Source organism: Petromyzon marinus, chromosome 53, assembly GCF_048934315.1.
Source record: "Petromyzon marinus isolate PM22_M1 ecotype Great Lakes invasive population chromosome 53, UKy_Petmar_22M1.pri1.0, whole genome shotgun sequence".
Classification (NCBI taxonomy): Eukaryota; Metazoa; Chordata; class Hyperoartia; order Petromyzontiformes; family Petromyzontidae; genus Petromyzon; species Petromyzon marinus.
Genome location: NC_133719.1, coordinates 4,397,361 through 4,423,705, shown reverse-complemented (window position 1 = coordinate 4,423,705; position 26,345 = coordinate 4,397,361). Strand labels below are relative to the sequence as shown.

Below are 26,345 nucleotides of genomic sequence, written 5' to 3'. Positions count from 1 at the left end.
CTCCCCCCACCACTTTTATCCAGCCAGTAGTCTGATGGCCTTAATCTAAGACTCTAAGTTCTTGTGGTTGTTGTTGTTTGACTTGCATCCCACTGGGATTTTTTGCACACAGCGTTGGTGTACGGTGCTTTTTTTCAGGAATATTTAGCTGTTTTTTCCATGGATTTTCTGTTTGCACCGTCACACAAAGTCACTTTAAGATGTTTTTCTTGTTCGTCTTTTTTGTTTGTTTGTTGTGGTTGCACCCGATTCAAGAGCCGAATGGCTCACAGGGCTATACCAAAATAAACTGAACTGAACTGAATTACGTGCACCACCTGTTTAGTCGATTGGACAGGTGGGGCAAAATGTGAGTAGCTCTCATCTCTTTTGACAAGACGTGCTGGCCAGCGTGGAAGAGCACAATCAAAATAATCAAACTCCAGAGCACCCTGCAGTGGTGGAGACCTTTCCCGCGGGCAGTGGCGTAGGAGCGAGCAATTGCAGGGCTGCGCCTTTACCTCTCCCTCTCCTTTAACATGTGCAGCCGTCTCAGCAGCGCCAGCTGACTAGCTCAATATGTTGCGCGTGTGTGCGCGCGAAATATTTAGGCTGGCCTGCCTGAGCTCACAAATCCTAGAAAGATCGGGGCAAAGTCCCATCGGTGAGCTCCTCCGGCAGGCAAGGCTGCGATGGCTGGGTCATGTAACCCGCATGCCCAGCCACCGTATGCCGAAACAGCTTTTGTTCGGCCGGATCGAGGGGGCTAAACTGGCGCGGCACGGGCTAGAGAAGAGATGGAGTGACGTGGTACAGGGGGATGTGGAGCTGAGTGGACTTGCCGATGACTGGTACCAGCAGTGTCAAGATCGGCCTCTGTGGAGGAGGCTCGTGAAGGACGCTACTGAGCAGTTGGAGGCAGTCGCCCTCCAACAACAACAACAACAGAGGGCGGAGGAGCGACGCTTACAACAACGAGCGGAGCGCCGGGTGATTTAAGCACAGCAAGTTGGCACAGTAGGGGGCACAGGTGGTGCATCAGCCAGTCATCTCGGTCATCTCAGTCAGTCGACCCGTGGCACCTGGGTCTGCCCCGTGACCTCCTGCCAGCGGGCGTTTGACACTTCACGTGGCCTCAAGGTGCACATAGCCTGGCACAAGCGTCGTGGCGACGTCACCGCCACTTAGTGGCGGTTGTTGTTGTGTGCGCGTGTGTGTGTGTGTGTGGTTTGTTTGTGGTCCGTCGACCCGCACCTCCGATTGGCACGGCAGGCGACGTGCGGTGCGAAAGAAGTTCAGCATCGTGCGTGTGCATGGCACGTGTCGACTGAACGCGAGCAAGCGAGATCAGGCAAAACGACTTCCAATCCCCGTTTGTGTGCGGCGTTAAGTGGGTCACTGTTCGAGTGGCCAGGATTTAATTTGCACGGAGATCTCGTGGTGGTGGTGGTGGCTACAGCCACCAATGACGATTATTTGAACCGCTCATGGGCCTCCCCTAGGTCGACTCAGACTCAAAACAGGACCTGGTGCGGTGTGTAAATATCGCCACTGGGGAGACAAAGGCGGCCGTGCGTGGTACTGCTGGCCAACCAAGTGTGCCGCCAAGGCCTTCATAGGGGCTCGCTAACAACAATTGCCCCAACATTACGCTGTTGCTCGTGGTGATATCATGTTTAAGTTTATTATCGCAGGACACTGCACCACAGTTTTTGTTTATTATATTGTCAAAAGTATATCTCGTGCTGACTAAGAAATGTGTCTGGGGGAGGGGGGTCATGGGGGGGGATAAAGGGGGGGGCATAAGGGGGGGGGTGTGGATGTGGTCACGATCTCACGTTGTGTTGGTTTGATGGTTTGATGCAACACCACGTGGTGAGCCTCTTCAGTTATTCAAATCGTGCTCAATTTATTTAAATTCATTTTTTTCTGGCTATTGAGACGTATAGCCAGTTTATGTTGGGTTAGATCCTGGAGTAGGTGCATAGTAGAACCTCTTCCTCTTAACGGCAGTGATTGGTTCCAAGAAATCGGTCCTGAAGTGATTTGGTCGTTAAGCCAGTCTAGGAAATCCACGTTAAAGGCTTCATTCGTTCCGATAGCATCGAAAGTTACCCCCTTTTTACCCAATAAAACCGCACTTAATAATATTTAAACAATGGATATTAATACGTAAAGATACTAACAACATTATGAACACATACTGTTGTAAGAAACATTGTTAATCAATTATTTAATTGATCGGCACTGTATCTACAACGGCCAGTCGTTAACAGGGGAATGGTCGGTAAGCAAGTACATTGGGCTCTATGGAGGCACTACACTATACACTACTATACACTACACTATACACTACTATACACTACACTATACACCACTATACACTACATTATACACTACTATACACTACACTATACACTACTATACACTACACTATACACTACTATACACTACATTATACACTACTATACACTACACTATACACTACTATACACTACACTATACACTACACAATACACTACATTATACACTACTATACACTACACTATACACTACTATACACTACTATAAACTACACAATACTCTACTATACACTACATTATACACTACTATACACTACACTATACACTACTATACACTACACTATACACTACTATACACTACACTATACACTACTATACACTACATTATACACTACTATACACTACACTATACACTGCTATACACTACACTATACACTACACTATACACTACTATACACTACATTATACACTACTATACACTACACTATACACTACACTATACACTACTATACACTACACTATACACTACTATACACTACATTATACACTACTATACACTACACTGTACACTACTATACACTACACTATACACTACTATACACTACACTATACACTACTATACACTACATTATACACTACTATACACTACACTATACACTACTATACACTACACTATACACTACACAATACACTACTATACACTACATTATACACTACTATACACTACACTGTACACTACTATACACTACACTACACTATACACTACACTATTATACACTACATTATACACTACTATACACTACACTATACACTACTATTCACTACTATACACTACACTATACACTACTATTCACTACATTATACACTATACACTACTATACACTACACTATATAATACTATACACTACACGATACACTACTATAAACTACACTATACACTACACTATACACTACTATAAACTACACTGTACACTACTATACACTACACTATACACTACTATACACTACATTATACACTACTATACACTACACGATACACTACTATACACTACACTACTATAGACGACACTATACACTACTAAACACTACACGATACACTACTATAAACTACACTATACACTACTATAAACTACACTATACACGACTATACACTACACTATACACTACTATACACTACACTATACACTACTATACCCTACACTATACACTTCTATACACTACACGATACACTACTATAAACTACACTATACACTACTATACACTACACTATGCACTACTATAAACTACACTATACACTACACTATTATGCACTACACTATACACTACTATAAGCTACACTATACACTACTATACACTACACTATACACTACGATACACTATGAACTACACTATACACTACTATACACTATGAATTACACTATACACTAGACTATACACGGCACTATTATACACTAGACTATACACTACACAACTATACACTACACTATACACTACTATAAACAACACTACTATACACTTCCACACTATAAACTACACTACTATACACTACACTACTATACACTACACTATACACTGCACGTTGGGGTTTGTGGAGCCTCGTTAGTTAAGCGATTAGTCGTTAACAGGGGTGGTCGTTAAGAGGGATTCACGTTTAATGTCATTCCTTTAAACTATAACCCTCCACCGAACCGACAGGGCCAATCAAATGAAGTCGACGCCGTCACGGGCAGACGTGCCGAGGGTTTTTGGATTTTATCGGAGGAATGTTGACGAGCAAGCAAACATTTTGATAGTTGTTGTCGCACGTTTCGCCTAAAAGATTCACATCTCCGCGCGCGAGCGATGCGCTTTTTAGACATTCCTCCTCCTCCTCCGGTTTTGCAGCCCAAACCCTCGCTACCCCCCCAAAAAAACATCACCCGGCGCATTTGCCCGTCACGCGACACAACCTGCTTCGATCGTACAACAGACGCCCTTTGTCAATCCACTGCTAGATGAAGGCCCCCCCCCCCATCTCCCCCTCCCCACGCTGTGTGAGTTTTGTCAAGGCCGCGGTCACACTGCTGTAGAGTGCAGCTCGCTCCCTCGCTCGCTCGCTCGCTCTCACGCGGCGTGCCCTCTGGGTTGTTGTGCCGCTTTGCTCTCTTCGCCGCCGCGTCCGACGTTTCGCTCCATCCGACTGTTGCCATCACTGTGATAGCATAGGAGAGCAAGGAGGCAACCAGCCCCCCACTCCCTACGCAGAATGGGCACGCCCGCGTCGGGGATTGAACGAGGGCACTTGAACTCTACTGTCCGGGCTCCGCCTTCACATTCACAATCCACGCGAACTTCGATAATTCGGTTCGGCACCATCGGGTCGAAACGCGTCCGTGAACACAACGGGAGAGAGTCGTTACATCGGCGCGCTTTGCGTTGGGATAGCGAGCCACGGGATGGGAGGTGAGCAGCTGATTGTGCCCTTGCCTGCTGAAATAATAATAATAATAATAAAAAAATATATATACATGACAAGCCTAGCCCCGCACCTACCTATACATCAACACAGTGCAGACACGCCTGGGTCTTGGGGCAAACCGTTGTTTCCGACCTGCAAGGGGCAAGCGGTAGGTGAACGGGATGCCGCTGGATTTGTCTAGCCCCCATCGCTGGCTACGTCGCGTCGCTCAACGAGTGATGAGGCTCATTTCATGCTAATCTCTCTCCCTAATCTCTCTCCCTAATCTCACCCCATTAACACAACTGACGTGCTTGCGTGCGGGGATGGAATTCCTTTCCAGCTCGGACCCCGCCTTGCCTACCCTTGGCCAACATCTATAACCTCTTGTTGTTGTAACAGCTCTCTCGCAGTGTTCTTCCTGGTTCAGCAGTTCCACTGCTGAATTTTTTTATTATTATTATTTTCCGCTTGTGTTACGATTGAAACGCCGTGATAGATATATTTTTTATTTTTGTTTCTACCGACGTGACTTTACCGAAAGAACCAAACAGTATGGATTCCTGCAAGTCACCAAAACCTTCAAATCAAGATTGAGTGATAAGGCATCTGCTGAACTAAGCCCCACTTTCAAGACGTAACCGTTTCTTGTCTTTATTTTTTTCTGGGGGGGGGGGTGAGCTCCGAAGCTCGTGGTGGCTTCGCGCCGTTCGCCTTTCGGCGTCGACCTCGGACACCGTCGAAGCGAGGCCGCAGGGAGGGCCGTTGTCGACCGGCGTGGGCCAATCGGTTTCGGAAGCGACGCGTGGACGAGCGGAGCGTGTTCGTTCGCGCAGTTGAGCCGCACGCACCGCGTGCCGAGTGAACGCAGGGCTTGAGTCCTTGCCACAAAAAGAAGGGTGCCTGTTTGGTGTTCGAACATCTGAACACCAGCATTTTTGACAGAACGGGTCAAATATACTCTTGCTGTTCATACTTTGATACTGGCAAAAAGTATTGAAGTGTTTAAACTCTATTCACTTTGGTTTCTTAGTTCATCCGCATTAATCTAAGATCTGGGCAAAGGCATTCCATTCCAGCCAGAAGCATCCGATTGTTGCCATCACTGTGACATCATCCGATTGTTGCCATCACTGTGACATCATCCGACTGTTGCGATCGCTGTGACAACATCCGACTGTTGCGATCACTGTGACATCATCCGACTGTTGCGATCACTGGGTGAACATCCGACTGTTGCGATCACTTTGTCAGCATGCGACTGTTGCGATCACTGTGACAGCATCCGACTGTTGCGATCACTGTGTCAACAACATGCGACTGTTGCGATCACTGTGACAACATCCGACTGTTGCGATCACTGTGACATCAACATCCGATTGTTGCGATCACTGTGACAACAACATCCGACTGTTGCGATCACTGTGACAACAACATCCGACTGTTGCGATCACTGTGACAACAACATCCGACTGTTGCGATCACTGTGACAACAACATCCGACTGTCGCGATCACTGTGACAACAACATCCGACTGTTGCGATCACTGTGACATCAACATCCGACTGTTGCGATCACTGTGACAACAGCATCCGACTGTTGCGATCAGTGACAAAATCCGACTGTTGCGATCACTGTGTCAACATCCGACTGTTGCGATCACTGTGTCAACATCCGACTGTTGCGATCACTGTGTCAACAACATGCGACTGTCGCGATCACTGTGACCACAACATCCGACTGTCGCGATCACTGTGTCAACATCCGACTGTTGCGATCACTGTGACATCAACATCCGATTGTTGCGATCACTGTGACAACAACATGCGATCGTCGATCACCTTCCGACGATGTCCCCGCAGCTGCACCCACTTGGCATCTCATCTCGCCCGACCTTCCCTCTTGACTGCCCTCCACATCAATCGCTGTGCATCACACAAACGCACACAGGGAAAGATGCCCCCCCGCCCACCCCACCCCCGTGCCCCCCCCCCCCAATAGAGATCCACCAGAGTTGTACCACACAGGGACAGTTGCTCAGGGTGGGAGAGGTGGTGGGGGGCTGCCCCCTTTTTGAACTCCTGAGGATGAGCTGAGGTACAAGAGTTGCTTCGAGTTGCTGTGACATTTCTGCAAACGCTGCACGCGTGCAACACATGCTATCGTTGTCGGTGTAAAATCGTGGTAAGCTTTTCGCCACCGAGATTATCCATAATAAAGTTTGTTTTTTGGGTTAGATCGCTTAAATATAAGATGTGCCTTTAAACCCGCCACCATCCTACACAGCCGATTGGTGTGTCATGTCACATCAACAAAGCATGCCCATGACTTACGACTTCCGCGTACCGGTTGCGTGTTGGAGTCTAAACCCACAACGTTTGCAAGTCGAGTGCGCGACTTTTCGCTGGTAATTACAAGCAGCGTCATCAGGCGTCGAGTACTCCAGCACACCGGTACGTGCTGCATTACTGGAATGAACAACACACGGCCGATGCGTGCTGAACTAAGTCACTCATTGGCACGTGTTGTGTTACGCGACGAACCCTTGCTTAATCGTGCTGTGTCGGGTGGTGGCGGGATGAACGACACATTTATGCGTACGCGATCTAACCCCCAACAATAACAAAAAAAATAACCTTTATCATGGATATTATTATTACCGACATTTTATTACGTATTCATATTTTATTAAGGTTATATTACCATTAGTAATATAATATTAATGCAATTATTAAACGAATAATATAGTATAATTATAGTACAACAATAATGTAAATATAATGAATATATTAGTAATATATTTTTAACACGTTCTTAATATTTTTTTAAAATTATTTTAGAATCATGTTATTATTATTATTGTATTCTTGATTTGAAGCTTTCGTGACTGCAGGGAATCCATACTATTGAGTTATTTCGGTAAAGTCAAAATAACCAAAGAGAATTGTTGCATTATTGTGCATATTATTATTATTACTCTCGGCATTATAAACCGTGCTGAAATCTGTGAGCGACACGGCTGACGGCCCAATAACTCGTGACGTCGCGATGACTTCTCGAAGTCCCAACTCGACCGCCAATCTGGATCGTCCACTTATTTCTTTTGAAAGCACCCACCCCCCACCCCCCCCCCCCCCCCCAAAAAAAAAAGAAAAATCAGATTCCTTTGCACCTGCGAAGCGAGCAGTAATCTCTCCCTGCGTGCGAGGGGAGAGGTGGGTGGAACGAGATCAAGCCGTGCGATCTGGCAGAGTGCCAAACTTAACCACCCCCCCCCCCCGCCGCCCCCCTTCTTTGCTACGGTGGCCCAAGAGATGTCAACGATAAAACCATCAGCTGCCCCAACGTACCGCTGATTTCACCTCCGCGCCACGGATTTAGCGGGTGGAGATGCGGGGGAGGTTGTGGGGGGGGGGCGGAGATTTGGGTGGGTATGGGGGGGGGCAGGGCAGGTGGTTGATCTATAAGGAAGGGTTAGAGCGAGCGAGCGAGGGATGCGTGAGTGAATGTTTAAAAAAAAAAGTTTATTTTTTTTACAAATCGTTCAACACGGCGAGTGTTATGAGAAGGGTGGTGGTGGTGGTGGTGGGGTGTGGCGGTTTCGGGTTCTGTGGATTTTTGTTTAGTAGTGCGGCGCGTTCCCGGTGTGTCACGCGCGTGGCCCTAGCGTGGAAGGAGCCGTGAGCGAGTAAAAGGGGGGGGGGGGCGGGGGTGGGGGGCTACTCGGCGTTGTGGGAACTTTGCCAACAAGTTTGTCGTCGACCTTGATTAGTCCGTGGGACGAGAGAAGTCGTCGGCGACAAAGCACACACACGCGCGCGCCAGCATGCTGGAAGTGTGAACAAAACAAGGTCCATGACCCACACTGCGTGGTGAGACCTCGCTCCTGTGTCCTAGCGGGTGGATGGACACTGCAGGTTGGCTTAGAGCGGTAATGTTTTTTTTTTACCTGGGGGGGTTGGGGGGGGGGCACGCAAGACGTGGCCGTGTTTTTTTTTTTTAAACAAGATAAATAATCCAAATGCTATTTCAGCACGGGCACGTAAGCTACAACTACTTTGTTTTCATCAAACCCTGTGTATTCATTAACTTAAAACATTTACGATGGAGAACCAAAAGGAATCAGTGCCGCAGGAAAGGTTAAGAACCATCGTTCTAAACGGCGGCGAGGAAATGTTATCAGCCTCGCCTGGTGTGCAGGAGGTCGTGGGTTCGATCCCGACCCTGACGCCTGCTGTGTATTTGGAGTTCGCGTGTCTCTCTCTCTCTCTCCCTGTGGTCGCGTGGATTTTTCTCCCGGCTCTCCGGTGTTTCCCTCCACATTTAGAAGCATGTGCTTAGAGCATTTGGCTGCTGTACATTTCCGTGATTAAGCCACTTCGTTGAGCTTTCAGTTGTAGCCAGGTCCCTTCTGTAGTGGCGCGGGACGGTAATTGCAAGACTGTGCCTTTACCTTGTACATCAGGTACACCTATAAACTATATATTTATTTTTGTTATTTTGCCAGCTAAGGTCCGCTGAGCTATAGCGACCTGACCACAAATGATAGCTCAACGAAGGGGCTTTATCACGTGGCAATGCATAGCAGTCATATAATCAAAATGTCTGATATTGATATTTAATGTGGAAGGAAAACCCGGAGCACCTGGAGAAAAATCGACGCGACCACGGGGGGGGGGGGGGGGGGGGGAGGGAGAGACATGCAGACTCCAAATACAGCAGCAGGCGTCAGGGTCGGGATTGAACCCACGACCTCCTGTACACCAGGCGAGGTAGTTAACATCTCATAGCCACCGTGATGATGATGAGAGAGAGAGACACGCAAACTCCAAATATACAGCAGCAGGCGTCAGGGTCGGGATCGAACTCACGACCTCCTGTACACCAGGCGAGGAAGTTAACATCTCCTAGCCACCGTGATGATGATGAGAGAGAGGAAGAGACACGCAAACTCCAAATATACAGCAGCAGCAGCAGGCGTCAGGGTCGGGATTGAACCCACGACCTCCTGTGCACCAGGCGAGGAAGTTAACATCTCATAGCCACCGTGATGATGATGAGAGAGAGAGAGAGACACGCAAACTCCAAATATACAGCAGCAGCAGGCGTCAGGGGTCGGGATTGAACCCACGGCATCCTGTATACCAGGAGAGGTAGTTAACATCTCCTAGCCACCGTGATGATGATGAGAGAGAGAGAGAGACACGCAAACTCCAAATATACAGCAGCAGCAGGCGTCAGGGGTCGGGATTGAACCCACGGCATCCTGTATACCAGGAGAGGTAGTTAACATCTCATAGCCACCGTGGTGATGATGAGAGAGAGGGAGAAACATGCAAACTCCAAATAAACAGCAGCAGCAGCAGGCGTCAGGGTCGGGTTTGAACCCACGACCTCCTGTACACCAGGCGAGGAAGTTAACATCTCATAGCCACCGTGGTGATGATGAGAGAGAGTGAGAGACACGCAAACTCCAAATATACAGCAGCAGCAGCAGGCGTCAGGGGTCGGGATTGAACCCACGACCTCCTGTGCACTAGGCGAAGAAGTTAACATCTCCTAGCCACCGTGGTGATGATGAGAGAGAGGGAGAGACACGCAAACTCCAAATATACAGCAGCAGCAGCAGGCGTCAGGGGTCGGGATTGAACCCACGACCTCCTGTGCACCAGGCGAGGAAGTTAACATCTCATTGCCACCGTGGCGACGGCGGCTGCACGCACAGCAGTGGCCTGGGCGAGCCACTCACTCTGGGAACTCTGCCCGATGGTGTTTTCTGTTTCTCTTTTGTCAGTCATTGCCAATCACCGGGATTCAGCTGCGGAATGCACAAAGCCAGCCAGCGCCAGTCCGCCCGGACAGCAATAACGTTCAAGTTCAGGGGTGGAGTTAAAAAAAAAACATCTCATCGAGTTCCTATTGTGTGAAGGCAACCCGCCACCACCGCGCGGCACGACTCACACACACACAAAGACAAAGATCCCCCGTGTAGGCTTAACAGACTGTTCGGGTAAGTGTTGTTTGCGGAGTAGCAGCTATGAAGGCCGGAACGGCACACGAGGGGGTGGGTGGCCAACACCACGCCCGGCCGCCTTCGTCTCCCTAGTGGCGATGTTTTACACAAGGTATCAGGTACTCATTTGAGGCTGAGTTGACCACCCACCCACTCACTTACTCATCCACTCAGCAACTCATTAACCCACTCACTCACCCACCCACTCACTCACCCACCCACTCACTGACTCACCCACTCACTTACCTACCCACTCACTCACCCACCCACTGACTCACCCAGTCACTTATTTACTCACTCACCCACTCACTTACTCACTCACTCACCCACTCACCCACCCACTCACTCACCCACCCACTCACTGACTCACCCACTCACTCACTCACCCACTCACTCACCCACTCACTCACTCACTCACCCACTCACTCACTCACCCACCCACTCACTCACCCACTCACTCACTCACCCACTCACTCACTCACCCACTCACTCACTCACCCACCCACTCATTCACCCACCCATCCACTTCACCCACCCACCGACGCAGTCACTCGCAAACTCACCTACTCACTCACCCACTCACGCACCGCACAGCAGGTCACATCACTTCTCTTTCTGCTTCTTCCCTTGCCCTGTTCCACACTTTAGAATGCCCTCCTCTCACCATTCTCTCTTCCTAAACTCTCATTAAAAAAATAATAATCTTACACACTCGGATCGATCACAACTGTTTAGAGTTCCGTTTGTTACCGGCCGCTTGACGTTATGAACCTCTCCGATTCTCATGAAGGAATGAGGATGATGAAATAGAATTTTTTTTAATCCCAGCCATTGTTTGCTTTCAATATTGTTTTCGTTTTAATATGAAAATACTTTGTGCTGAACAAGAACGGACAAGCGCTTCAATCTGAAATATAGGAACTTAACTAAAAATGTCAAGGCAAATACAAAGATCCCCCTTATAGTCTCAACATACTTTTGAGGCAAGTGCTATTAGCGAGCACCTATGAAGGCCCGCACACGAGGGGTGGATGGCGAGCACCACGCACGCCCGCCTTTGTCTCCCCAGTGGAAGATGTTTACTACACACCGCACCAGGTACTAATTTGAGGCTGAGTCAACCTAGGGGAGGCCCAGGACCGGTTCAGACAATCTTCACGGGTGTTGGTGGCAGTGTACGGGAATCGAACTCGGGTCGCCGGATTTATTATCGCAGATCGCTAACCCCCCGTAATGAACTCAGCATGTCACAGACACATACACAAACCGCCCACGGCAATCAGGGTCCAGAAACGTCTATCTGGACAGGGCGCTGGCTGCTATTATCGTCATCATCAACCGAGGTGACGAAATGTTAACTCCCTTTCTCAGGTATACAGGAGGACGCGGGTTCGATCCCGATCCTGACGCCTGTATATGTGGAGTCTGCACATCCTCTCTCCAAGTGGTCGCGTGGATTTTTCTCCTGGTCCTCCAGTTTTCCCCTCCGCTTTTAAGATCGACGGCAACCGTTTAGGGTGTGTCCACACGATGACGAGCCACTTCGTTGAGCTATCATTTGTGATAGCCAGGTCGCTTCTGAAAAAAAAGAGCTACATAGCTCGGTGGGCTTTACCTGGTTAAAAACAATAATAATAATAACGATAGTTTAACTTTATATGAATGATGCTAATAATAAACAAATCTCGAACCCGTGCCCCCTTCCCCCACCCTCCTCGCTTCCTCGTCAACTTTACCTGAGAATCGCGTGGGCGTCTAGGCGATGTTTGTTTTTATTGGCGTCGTGTGGCGCCGCCTGTCCCCTTCTCTCTTTGCGAGGAGGAAGAGGAGGCGGTGGAGGTGGACAAGGTGATTTGCATGGACTCCGGAGGGTGGCGTGGGGTGTCAGTATTGGAATGTCAGGATTGGGACGCCAGGATTGGGATGTCAGGGTTGGAATGTCAGGATTGGGATGTCAGGAGTGGGATGTCAGGATTGGGATGCGAGGATTGAGATGCCAGGATTGGGATGCCAGAATTGGGATGTCAGGATTGGGATGCCAGGATTGGGATGTCAGGATTGGGATGTCAGGATTGGGATGTCAGGAGTGGGATGCCAGAATTGGGATGTCAGGATTAAGATGTCAGGATTGGGATGCCAGGATCGGGATGCCAGTATTGGGATGCCAGAATTGTTGCTCACCATCAGGTGATGCGCCTCATCGCCTGACGACGATGCTGGATGTTGTAATCGCCAGCGAAGCTTCACGGTACTCGACTTGTAAAATGTCATGGGTTTATTCTCCAACACACAACCGGCGTTGCTAAAGTAGTAACTCATTGGCACGTTTTGCATATGTGACAAACCTTACTTAATTGTCTGTGTCGGGTGGTGGTGGGTTTAACGACACAATTATATTCACGTGATCTACCCCAACCCCCCCCCCCCCTTTTATTTTGGATATATTGGTCGTGAAAGCCTCACTGAGTGTTAAACTGACTTGCTCACCACCACTGCTGCCCACGATTACGGGAAACTGTGCTGCAAACCCGGGGAACAACCAACAACAGTGGCGAATATTTGAACCAGTCGTGGGCCTCCCCTAGGTCGACTCAGCCTTACAAATCAGCAACCGGGGAGACGAAGGCGACCGGGCGTGGTTGTTGGCCACACAGCTCTTCGTGCGCCGTGCTGGCCTTAATAGGTGCTCGCTAACAGCACTTGCCCCAACAGCCTGGTTCACGTCTATACGGAGGGTTGTTTTGTTGTCTTTGTACGTACAAGATTTCGGCCGTGCCACATCGATTGGGTCGCCCTGTCATGTCACCGCCCCCCTCTCCAGAGTCAACATCTCACTGGCACCTGCATGGGTGGTTGAGTGGATAAGGGAAGTGAGTGGGTAATTGGGTGGGTGAATGAGCGGGCACGTGAGTGGGCGAGTGCTCTATCGGGTTGCCACCTGTCCCTGATTGGTCCCCGGGATCGTCCTCTTGCCGAGCGAGGCAGCTGCTGCTCTGGCAGATCTATGAGCCTCTTCCGGGGAAATTGTCGGTTGTGTAATTAACATATTAATTATAATAATCGTCCACCGAGTGCTTCATTTCAGCAGGAAATTGTGGACCTCTCAGACTATGCCACTCAGGACGACGCCTTTTATGGCACCCTCTTCTGCTCCTGTGAGATATTCCCATCCTATGAATCCCGCGACACGTCCCGAGTTTTTTTGTACCTTGTAGATGCAACCCCTCCGCGCGGCACCCTGGGGCAGCAATACCAGCGTCGCTGCGGAAGGTTCAACTTTGATGCCGGGATTGAGGGGAGGTGGGGGGGGGGAGTTGTTGGTGGGAGTGTCCATTACCGAAGAACACAGAAACCACCTTCGACCCCCTCTCTACAGAGAAGAGATGGACTACGCCGAAGGCTCCGGGTAGATGTGGCTGGCGTGATGATGTGAACTGAGCCTCTTGATTTCTGCTGGAACGAGTAGGAGGCAACCACACAGACACAGCGGTGTTACGGCTCACACCTTTGACTGCACTCGCAATACAGGGTCTCCTCTACTTATGGACATTCGACTTACGAACATTTAGAGATACGAACAAACCTGTCTGTATGTCCAGTTGCCTGTTTTGGCCGAGAGTCGTAAGTTCAACCGCCGCGCAATAGATGGGCGGTGGTGGCATCTACGTCCAGAATATGAAGAACCGGTGGAATCTACATCTGCGGAACACGAAGAACCGGTGGCATCTCCATCTACAGGAGCTTATAAACGTTTTAAGCCATTCCCCCGTGTTTAGTGTACAGTACATGCCGTACACCATGTTTGGAATCGACGGAAATAAAGTTGAACTTATTATGAATTTGTAAAACTTGGCACGCGACGCCGACACACGATGGCCGACTCTTGCGAATAACGTCAGCGGGATATTTAACGTCCACTGTGAAGCAGGAGGTGCGTACAGCCGCAGTAGCAGTATTGTAGTTGTTACGCACCGCGGTAATAATCAGGGCAGCCGCTGGTTTCGAACCTCGAACATCCGCAACGGCAACGACAAGCAGCGAACGCGCGACCACCGCTCGCCCCATTGTGACGTAGTAGGACATTGGTAACGATCGTGGCAAGCGATAATGATGATGACGATGACGACGATAGTGATGATGATGACGATGGTGATGACGACGGTAATAATGTTGATGACAATGGAGATGATGATGATGACGATGACGATGGTGATGATGGTGACGATGGCGATGATGTTGATAACAATGGAGATAGTGACTATGACGATGGTGATGTTTATGATGATGACGGTGATGATGCCGATGATGATGACGACAATGGTGATGATGACGACGGTGATGATGACGATGGTGATGATGATCACGGAGGTGATTATGATGACGATGGTGATGTTGATGATGATGGTGCTGATGTTGATGAGCATGGTGACGATGCTGATGACGATGTTGATGACGACGACGACGATGATGACGACACCTTCTTCCGGGAGGAGGCCTTTGTCGAGGGGCTCCTCCTCACCGTCGAGAGACGGCTGCGGTCTTGTGCCCCCGGCGGCCGGCTGCGAGTCTCCAATCACGTCGGCCCAGCCGATGAACGTGGCCAGCGAATTCTCGTGCTGCCCCACGTAGCCCAGCGGGAAGGAGCTCAGAGCTGCTGCCCCCATCTGAAAATGCCGGGGGGAAGGGGGGGGGGGAGAGGGTGGTCAACAACCAGCCGAGCGATGAGTCGAATCGCCCCCACAACCACCGCTTTTGAAAATCCCGCTACTCAATCGTTGCCTCGACCGCCATCTTTGTCCGCACCTCAGCCAGCAGTTGCGCAACGAGCACCGTGGTGTCTGGGCGTGGCTACAGCGGCTGGTCACGCCCCTTACAGTGGAGCCCCCCCCCCCCACCGTATGGTTAGCTCCACCCCCTTCCACCTGGCTCCTGCACCCACAGCGGATGGCGCTGCACCTGCAGTCTGCTGCTGCTTGCTCATCCCGCTACTGCACTCCTTCGTTTCTTCTTCCCTCCCTCTCTCGGTGTCAAAGATCAAGCAGCACCTTCCCCCCACTCCTGAACATCCTTACGTTCTCCTCTCTTAACAGCCTCAAACTCTGCTCTATTTCAAAATCGATTCCCTCTACCCTCCATTTCTTTACCATTCCGTTCCCTAACCCACCATAACTCCTACGCATCGCTCGATCCTGGCCACACATTCCTCAGCAACCTGGACGCCCCTGCCATCTGAATCATGTCTCTGTTCAGGCCGTCTCATGTTCGTAACCATGTGAAGTGGTCTACAATTATAAAGGTTGGATGAGATCAGGAGCGTGACCAACCAACTCGCGGCTCGCAGGCGATGAAACGCGTCGCTACAAATCGGCCGCTGCTTCAAGGCCGAGTCTCTCTCGACCGCGAGCAGACGTCTTCCGCGAGACGACTTTGCCTATCGATGTAATTAGCCGGCGTGTGTCCTCCAATACAGGCAGCCATCGTTCAACCTCGCGGTTTTGATTCCGAGCGTGCGTTCTTTCCACGCTTCTCCGCGCACTTTTCAGCGCCCGTTCTCCGTTCGTCGTCAATGAGCACGTGCCCCTCTGAGCCGCGTCCATCGCCACGCCGAGTGCTTCGATGCCTCGAGCGCAAAACCTAAAATTCGCGTCGCCTATTACCCGGAATATGAGCCGCTCCGCCAAAGTAAGAAAGCAACCCAAATTCGGCGTAAGTTGAACTTCTTTAGCACCGTACGTCGCCAATCGTGCTAATCGAAGGTGCGGGGGGAAGGACAACAAACTAAACACAACAGGCAGTTCTGAAGAAATTGCTTTTCGATCGAGATGATTTTAAAGTGCAAAGTTCCCCAGTGGCTTCCTTAAAACGGAAGGGAGAGCGTTCCAGACGGCCGCAGAAGCGCATCTGAAAGCGCCGCGCGATGCGGTGACCGTCTCGGTTCCAGGCAAAAGCGGCTGCTGCGAGGATGAATTGCGTGCAATCGAGTTGCAACCGAGTTGCACGCAACCCATCACTCTGGCGTGCACCCGACTTAAATAATTTTTCGAGGCAGTGCGGTTCGCATCACCGTTTCTCAAGCTGCAGTCCATGATATGCATATGCAGATAAAGGCACTGTGCACACACTTCACGCACCCAAGTGTTTGGTAATCGCTTGACGAGGGTTTGCAGAGGAAAAAAAAAACTAACAAACGCTCCTTACGGCGCAAATAACAGTGATGGCGATGGTCTGGGCAGGCCTTCATCCAGCAGTGGATAGACCCTTACCGGTGATGATAATGATATAAATAGTATGACGTTAATCATACACGAAATAATATCATCCAGCATCGTGCGGTGACTCAATTTTTGCAGATGTTGACAAATATTCAGAAGGGGTATTCATATTCCCGATTCAATAGTTCTAAATGTTTGTTCCAAGGGAGAATACAAAACTATACAATTAATTATATTTTTATTTTACCAGGTAAGGCCCCACTGAGCTATCACACACTTTTTCAGAAGCACTCTGAACACAAAGGGGCCGTCCATAAATGACGTCACGCGATTTTTGACCCCCCCCTCGTCACACGGCGTCACAAAAAGTCAGACAACCCTCAAATATGACGTCACAAAGCTCTGCCCCCCCCCCAAAACCATATTTCCATTTTGAAAATAAAACTTGCTTCAAGTTGCTTTAAACTCTTATCAATGCAGTGCGTATTTAATGTGGCGCTGCACTCTGATGTTGTAGGAGTGTTGTTATAACAATTAGTGTTGTTATAACAATTAGTGTTGTTATAACAATTAGTGTTGTTATAACAATTCTGTATTTATTTAAAGTTGCGCATTTTGACGTGACGTCACATTTCTCAACCCCCCCCCTCGTCACACATCGTCACAAATATCTGACCTCCCCCCTCCCTAGGTGTGTGACGTCATTTACTGACGGCCCCAAATGACAGCTCAACGAAGCGGCTTATTGCATGTTTCTCAGTGTGGAGGGAGAGAAAAATCCACGTGACCACAGGGAGAGATAGAGAGAGAGACACACGCAAACTCCAAATATACTGCAGCTCCCAGAGTCGGCATCGAACCCACCACGACCTCCTGTATACCTGGCGAGGTATTTGACATCTCGCCACCGTGGCGGCCCTATAAAAGGTACAGAGTCATTCAGAAGGCCCCCAACCCCCACGTATTCTCTGCCTTCCACACCCCCCCCTACCCCACGTGACGAACCTGTGGGAACTTGATGTCGAGGCCCGCGGAGGGTTTATCGAGGAGAGCGCCGATGCTCGGGAATGGGTGCCGAGTCACACAGCCCCAGTCCTCCACCTTGCCAGGGTAGGGCACCGACTCGCACACGGAGACACCTGCGGCACAGGGCAGGAGGAGGACCCCACCTTAGGCTACCAGACACTTCACTGTTAACGTCTCGTCCATCACCGTGGTCAACCGCCGCCACCACGCTGCAGGGCATAATACTTCGCTTTGCGATTCTCCCATCAGGTTGCTCCACGTCAGAATCCCTTCGCGTCATCTCTTTACCCCCCCCCCCCCCCCCTGTTCTTACGCCGTCGACATCAGCCGTGGTCGATCCACTCCTGGATGATGCAGGCCTCTCCAATCTGCCACCCGCGATTTAATAGTACACCGGGCACCTGCAAGACGTCCTTATCTCACCGCTCCATCTCCCACGGTGGACGGACCTGCCGGAACGCGTTCCATTCCTTGGCTGCCACTCCGGAAATTGTTCCTCTGACCCACTGCCATCAACCCTTTTAGCACGGCTGGATACGTACGGTGCGAAAGAAGTTCAACATACGTGTCCTGCTCAAGGTCGCCTTTGCCATCTGTCTGTCGATCTACTTAAAACCAATGAATGGTTGTGTCCGTGGCACACCACCACGGGAAGGGGAGTGGAGTCATGGATATAATTTGTGGGAAAGGATAAAGGAATGGGAATAGAGGAGAGAGCAGAGGGTGAGCGGCAGAGAGAAGGAAGGCCGAGGCGGAAGGAGCTAAGACGGACAGAGAAGAGGAGGGCATGGCTCGAGATGAGGGCAGTGAGGAGACGGAGGAGGAAGAGGAGGAGGCAGTGGAGGCAGAGCAGGAAGAGGAGAAGGAGGAGAATGAATGGCCCGGCTGAGATGTCGAGGATGAGAGACTGGTAATGATAGGGGAGTGATGATGATGATGGTGATGAGAGGGTGGTGATGATAGGGGGTTGATGATGAGAGGGTGATGATGAAAATGAGAGGTAGATAGGGAGAGGAGAGAAGGAAGGAGCCAGCGGAATTGAGCAGCACGGAGTTGGAGGTGCGGCGTCTGTTTTCACAGTGGGCGGCGGTGGGCAGATGGGAGGCGTTCCGGCTGGGCGTGGCCACCCAGAAGTCACGTGATTCACGGGAGGTTTGATCCGACGTAGACAGAGGATAGAAAATTATATATCCGGTCAGTGTCCACATTCCCTCTCGGCTCGTCGTAACCGTGAGCGTGCGCTCTCTCTTCCCACCTCTCCCTGTCTCTCCTCGGCTCTCTCCGGCTCTCCCAGTCTCTCCCTGTCTCTACCCGGTGTCTCTCCCCGGTGTCTCTCCCCAGTGTCTCTCCCCGGTGTCTCTCCCCGGTGTCTCTCCCCGGTGTCTCTCCCCTGTGTCTCTCCCCTGTGTCTCCCCGCCTCGCCCTGTCTCTCCTTGGCTCTCCCTGTCTCTCCCCGGTGTCTCTCCCCGGTGTCTCTCCCCTGTGTCTCCCCGCCTCTCCTTGTCTCGCCTCTGCTCTCGCTGGCTATCCCAGTCTGTCTCTCCCCTGTGTCTCTCTCCTGTGTCTCCCCGCCTCTCCTTGTCTCTCCTCTGCTCTCCCTGTCTCTCCCCGGTGTCTCTCCCTGGTGTCTCTCCCCGCCTCTCCCTGTCTCTCCTCGGCTCTCTCCGGCTCTCCCAGTCTGTGTCTCCCCGGTGTTTCTCCCCCGGTGTCTCTCCCCCGTGTCTCTCACGCCGCTCTCACCGGCGCCGAAGTGCAGGCTCTCCCGGACCCCGTGCGGTGCATGCCACACCAGCGGGCTGCCCAGGGCCGATGGGGCAGGCGGCTTGAGTCCGCGGGGCCCACCTGGCTCCGGGGTAGAGAGGGGCAGCCTGGGTGGCGCTGGAGGGCAGGGCCACGTGAAGTGCGCGGGGAGGTCAGCTGGAGTCTCGGCTTTGACTCCGAGTGGGGGTGGAGGCGGTGCCGATCCTCCGCCGCCCTCCGTCCTGTTCCGCAGGATCCGGCTGATGGAGCTCACCGACGGCACGCTCAGTCTGCCGGGCAAAGGCGCGGTTGGTGCGGGTCTCTATGTTCATCTATGGGTTCCCTATGTTAGTCTATGGGTCTCTATGTTATTCAATGGATTTCTCTGTTAATCTATGGACTTCTTTGCTGGACTAAGGACCCCTATGTTAGTCTATTGAATGTATCTATTAGTCTTTGGGTCTCTATGTTAATCTATGGGTCTTTGTGTTAGTCTATGTGATTTCTCTGTTTATCTATGGGTCTCTATATTAGTCTATGGGTCTCTATGTTAATAGATTGGTCTCTATGTTAATATATGGATCTCTATGTTAATCTATGGGTCTCTATGTTAGTCTGTGGGTTTATACGTTAGCTATGGGTCTCTATGTTAATCTATGGGTCTCTATGTTAATCTATGGGTCTCTATGTTAATCTATGGGTCTCTATGTTAATCTATGGGTCTCTATGTTAGTCTGTGGGTTTATACGTTAGCTATGGGTCTCTATGTTAATCTATGGATCTCTATGTTAATCTATGGGTCTCTATGTTAATCTATGGGTCTCTATGTTAATCTATGGGTCTCTATGTTAGTCTGTGTGTTTTTACGTTAGTCTATGGGTCTCTATGTTAATCTATGGGTCTTTATGTTAGTCTGTGGGTTTATACGTTAGTCTATGGATCTCTATGTTAATCTATGGATCTCTATGTTAATCTATGGGTCTCTATGTTAGTCTGTGGGTTTATACGTTAGCTATGGGTCTCTATGTTAATCTATGGGTCTCTATGTTAATATATGGATCTCTATGTTAATCGATGGGTCTCTATGTTAGTCTGTGGGTTTATACGTTAGTCTATGGGTCTCTATGTTAATCTATGGGTCTCTATGTTAATCTATGGGTCTCTATGTTAATCTATGGGTCTCTATGTTAATTTATGGATCTCTATGTTAATCTATGGGTCTCTATGTTAATCTATGGGTCTCTATGTTAGTCTGTGGGTTTATACGTTAGTCTATGGGTCTCAATGTTAATCTACGGATCTCTATGTTAATCTATGGGTCTCTATGTTAATTTATGGATCTCTATGTTAATCTATGGGTTTCTATGTTAATCTATGGGTCTCTATGTTAGTCTATGGGTCTCTATGTTAATCTACGGATCTCTATGTTCGTCTATGGATCTCAATGTTAGCTTATGGGTCTCTATGTAGGGCTATATGGATTTACGTGCCAATCTATGGGTGTCTGGTGTTCGTCTATGGATCTCTATGTTAGCCCCCCCCCCACCCCCTTCCCCCCTGCATCCCCTGCCCCCCCCCACCCCCCCCACCTGTCACAGACGCCGTCAGCTACGAGGCGGTCGCGGATCTCCCAGGCGAACGCTGCCGGCTCGCGCCGCTTGCACTCGCGAACGTGGCGCACCACGGCGTGCGTGGCGACGCGCGGCTTACTACCCCCGATGGCGCCGGGCAGCACGGAGCCCGTCTCCCGGTAGCGCGCCAGGATCTTGGAGACGCAGCCGTGCGAGACGCGCAGGGCCCGCGAGACGTCGCAGGGTCGGGCGCCCCGGCGGGACATCTCGACGATCCGGAGGCGCAGCGCGGCGGGGAGCGGGCGGCCGTTAACGAAGGCGCCGCCCAGCTGGTTGACGTCGCCGCCCGGTGATGGAGAGGACGCCTCGTCTGCGCTCGTTGTTGTTGTTGTTGTTTGTTGTTGTTGATTAGGGGAAGAGGAAGAGGCGGGGTGGTTGGGGGGAGGAAGGGGGCGAGGTTAGAAAAGGATTTGGAGCGGATGTCCCGACGTTTTATTTCCCGTTGGCTCAAGACCATTGAGCTAAGTGGCTCGTTATTTTTTTTGTTTCAAGACGAGCGGCGTTTGCACAACCACACACTCACACCGACACACTCGCCCACTCACTCATCCACACACCAACACACTCGCCCACTCACTCATCCACACACCCACACGCTCGCCCACTCACTCATCCACACACCCACACACTCGCCCACTCACTCATCCACACACCAACACGCTCGCCCACTCACTCATACACACACCCACACGCTCGCCCACTCACTCATCCACACACCCACACACTCGCCCACTCACTCATCCACACACCAACACACTCGCCCACTCACTCATCCAACTACTCAAGCACGTACCAACTCACTCTCCCACTCACACACTCATGCGCTCGCTCGCTCGCTCGCCCATCCACACACTCGTCCAATCACACACCCACTCAATCACTCACTAATCCACCCATTTAACCACTCACCCAATCTCCCACTCACACACTCATGTGCTCGCTCGCTCGCCCATCCACACACTCGCCCAATCACACACCCACACACTCACTCACTAATCCACCCATTTAACCACTCACCGAATCTCCCACTCGCACACTCATGTGCTCGCTCGCTCGCTCGCCCATCCACACACTCGCCCAATCACACACCCACACACTCACTCACTAATCCACCCATTTAACCACTCACCCAATCTCCCACTCGTCGCACCCTCACCCACGCACTCACTTCAGAATCAGGAGTGTATTTGCCACTGAGTAAAGCCACAGTGAGCTAAGGAGACATCAATCAAAGCATTCCACAATCATAAACTGAAAAAAAAAATCAAACAGACTTCATAATAGCAGTAATATCGTCAAATTACATTCACACTTAAACTTGAGTGATTTTAAAATGAATAAAGTCAGTTTAAACGAGGACAGAGATGGCAGACGGGAGATGCCAAGAGGCGAAGCTGGGGGTGGTGGTTCCAAACAGTTTGGGGCAGCAGCGACACTGAACGCTTTTGATCCAAAGTGCGTGCGAAATCTGGGAGCTATTAATAGACAACGAGACGCGTGGCTTAGAGCAGGGGTCCCCAACCCCCGGGCCGCGGACCGCTACCGGTACCGTGGCCTGTTAAGAACCGGGCCTCACAGCAGCAGGAGCAGGAGGTGAGAGCGGTGAGTCCACGCGTGGCCCGCCCCCATTATTTTATTATTTACCACTTCCGTCCGCGCCTCTTTCCCGCACTGCGCACTCAGTCTCAGTCACGTGGTGTTAGTAAGCCCACAAGCTGACCCCTAGTAGCCACAATGAGTAAGCCCACAAGCTAACCCCTAGTAGCCACAATGAGTAAGCCCACAAGATCTAACCCCTAGTTACCACAATGAGTAAGCCCACAAGCTCTAACCCCTAGTAGCCACAATGAGTAAGCCCACAAGCTGACCCCTAGTAGCCACAATGAGTAAGCCCACAAGCTCTAACCCCTAGTAGCCACAATGAGTAAGCCCACAAGATCTAACCCCTAGTAGCCACAATGAGTAAGCCCACAAGATCTAACCCCTAGTAGCCACAATGAGTAAGCCCACAAGATCTAACCCTAGTAACCACAATGAGTAAGCCCACAAGATCTAACCCTAGTAACCACAATGAGTAAGCCCACAAGCTAACCCCTAGTAGCCACAATGAGTAAAAAAACAAACGTAGCTGGAGAGCTTCTTTGAAAAGGGGGAAAGACCCAATGATGACCCCCCCCCCCCCCCCCCCGGTGACTGAAAAAAATGGTCTTCCACAAAACCGGTCCCTGGTACCAAAAAGGTTGGGGACCGCTGGCTTAGAGGGTCCGAGATGCTGAGCCGGCACCTCTGAGATCCTGGGTTCAAATCCAGGTTTCAACCGAACAACCCCTGCAATTGAACCCAGGTCCTCGAGTGTATGGAGTTGCTCAACATAGACAGAGACCCATAGACCCATAGACCCATAGAGACCCATAGACTTTTATAGAAACCCATACTCACGTAGAGACCCATAGACTCACATAGAGACCAATAGACTCACATAGAGACCCACAGACCCATAGACTCACATAGATACCCGTAGACTCACACAGAGACCCACAGACTCACATAGAGACCCACCGACTCACACAGAGACGGACAGACTCACATAGACCCACAGAGTCACATAGAGACCCATAGACTCACATAGAGACCCGTAGACTCACATAGAGACCCACAGACGCATAGACTCACATAGATACCCATAGACTCACAAAGAGACCCGTAGACTCACACGTAGACCCACAGGCTCACATTGAGACCCGTAGACTCACATAGAGACCCATAGACTCACACAGAGACCCACAGACTCACACAGAGACCGACAGACTCACATAGACCCACAGAGTCACATAGAGACCCATAGACTCACATAGAGACCCGTAGACTCACACATAGACCCACAGGCTCACATTGAGACCCGTAGACTCACGTCGACGAATCAGAGACTCTTATTGGGCATGATGTTGCCAGTACGGAGCCAATGTCAGCATTGCACTCGACTGTCGGACTATCCCGGGAGGTTCGCTCTCGCGGTGCCGCGGTTGAAGCGGTGGTGGCAAGTTTATTAACCCGCCACCCCCACCCACCACCATCGCATCTGCCCACCCAGACGATCGGCTGGTCAGGTGTGGTGGGGTAGAGTGTGGGTATCCCCACGCCCCCCTTTTCAAAGACATCTCCTAAGTGTAAAAGAGTCATATTCTTAGCTCTTTCGGTAAAGTCACGTTGAAGGGAAACAATAAAATAATAAAATATATATATAAAACAATAAAAAATCGAAACGTCGTGAGAATTTGTATTGTTTTATATATATTTTATTATTTTATTGTTTCCCTTCAACGTGACTTTACCGAAAGAGCTAAGAATATGAATTACTGCAGTCACGAAAGCTTTAAATCAAAATGTAAAAGAGTCGTCCAAAATTCTCTCCAGGTAGTTCTCGCTATAGCAGAGCTTCTACGCAGCAGCATCAGCATCAGCAGCAGCGCGAGCGAGCGAGACATTGGAGGTCCTGCACCTTGACGAGCCGTGGGCTCTCTGGAAGGTCCGGTCTGGCTCACCGTGGCTCCTCCACGTGAACTACAGCAGCCAGGAGGGTTGAATCGCACACGGGAAGACGACAACGCATCCCTGCGCGTCAATTACCCGACGGTGAATGGTCTGATAGGGTTCGTGCGGGGGACACGGCCAGGATTGAGGGTAGGGATCACGTCGACCTAAGGGAGACCCAGGACAGCGCGCTAACCACTGCGCCACCGCTCCTCATATTGTATACAAATGTACTTACACACACACACACAACGCAGCTGATTTTCATGGACATTGAATAGTCAAACGTGTACTATACCGGTGAGACTTTTAATAAGTTCATGTTCTTTGAACACGGCTGCGAAGTACAAGGCCAAAAAGTCCAAAGATATCAAGCGGCCAGCAACAAACAGCACAAGTATCAACGTTGCACGAGAGAAGATTTAACACGTTTATTTAAACGAGCGCGAGAAGAAACGACGATGATGGAAGGAGGAGGAGGAGGGAATTCCACAGAGGAGCAGTACGAGCGGAGAAGCAGAGCGAAGTGAGATTGACCAGCAGTGTGGTGAGTGAGTGGGTTGGTGAGTGAGTGGCGTAGTGAGTAGGTGAGTGACTTGATGAGTGGGTGAGTGGGCGTATGAGTAGCTTAATGAGTGGGTAAGTCAATTTATGAGTGGGTAAGTGAATTTATGAGTGGGTGAGTGAGTGGGCGTGTGTGTGGCTTAGTGAGTGGGTAAGTGAATGTATGAGTGGGTGAATGAGTGAGTGGGCGTGTGAGAGAGTGGGTTGGTGAATTTATGAGTGATTGGGTGAGTGGTTGAGCGAGTGAGTGAGTGTGTCCGTGTCTGAATTGGTGGGTGGGTGAGTGAGTGGGCAGGTGAGTGAGTGAGTGGGTTAGTGAATTAATGAGTGGGTGAGTGATTGAGTGTGCGTGTGAGTGAATGGGTTGGTGAATTGACGAGTGATTGGGTGAGTGGCTGAGCGAGTGAGTGGGTGAATGAGTGAATTGGTGAGTGAGTGGGCATGTGAGTGGCTCAGTGAGTGAGTGGGTACGTGACTTTATGAGTGATTGGGTCAGTGAGTGTGTCCGCAACTGAATGGGTGGGTGGGTGAGTCAGTGGGCGTGTGAGTCGGTGAGTTGATGAGCGATTGGGTGAGTGGCTGAGTGAATGAGTTGGTGAGTGGGTGAGTCAGTGGGTGAGCGAGTTGTTGTGACCTGCAGTGTTGTGCTGGTTAAACACCGTGTGCCGGATGAGGCGAAACAGTCGGCATCTTGGTAGAGAGACCAGGCCCTCAAACACGGGTGGAGCAATTGATGGGCGACGTTCACGGGAATTATAGCTGCGCATCAGACGTGCATGTCGAATGTTTCTCGGCGTCAACATTTTTGTTTAACCCATTATCTAAAATTAAAGATGAAACTCGAGCTAAACCGCCCACGTGGAAGTAAAGTGGGCGGTGGTTCTCAAGCGTTCGTCAAACCAAAAGATT

At 50.4% G+C, this 26,345-nt stretch overlaps 1 protein-coding gene across 1 annotated transcript; it reads right to left on the bottom strand.

Moving 5' to 3' along the window:
* Window positions 1–11,391: 11,391 nt before the first annotated feature.
* On the bottom strand, window positions 11,392–21,648 carry LOC116953836 (uncharacterized). Its single transcript, XM_076051930.1, has 4 exons — window positions 21,300–21,648; window positions 19,711–20,000; window positions 17,950–18,083; window positions 11,392–15,396 (listed from the first exon to the last, which is right to left on the bottom strand). Exons 1-4 carry the CDS (start codon window positions 21,545–21,547, stop codon window positions 14,716–14,718), a joined length of 1,353 nt encoding a protein of 450 aa, XP_075908045.1. The 5' UTR covers window positions 21,548–21,648; the 3' UTR covers window positions 11,392–14,715.
* Between the last annotated feature and the right edge of the window lie 4,697 nt (window positions 21,649–26,345).

What these genes read in the sequence shown, in the direction of transcription:
- LOC116953836 (XM_076051930.1), bottom strand. Translation starts at nt 21,547, where the DNA reads ATGTCCCGCCGGGGCGCCCGACCCTGCGACGTCTCGCGGGCCCTGCGC. An exon ending in GAGCCTGCACTTCGGCGCCG is followed by an intron (nt 18,084 to 19,710) that starts GTGAGAGCGGCG and finishes CCTGTGCCGCAG; the next exon opens with GTGTCTCCGTGTGCGAGTCG. An exon ending in TCGACATCAAGTTCCCACAG is followed by an intron (nt 15,397 to 17,949) that starts GTTCGTCACGTG and finishes CGGCATTTTCAG; the next exon opens with ATGGGGGCAGCAGCTCTGAG.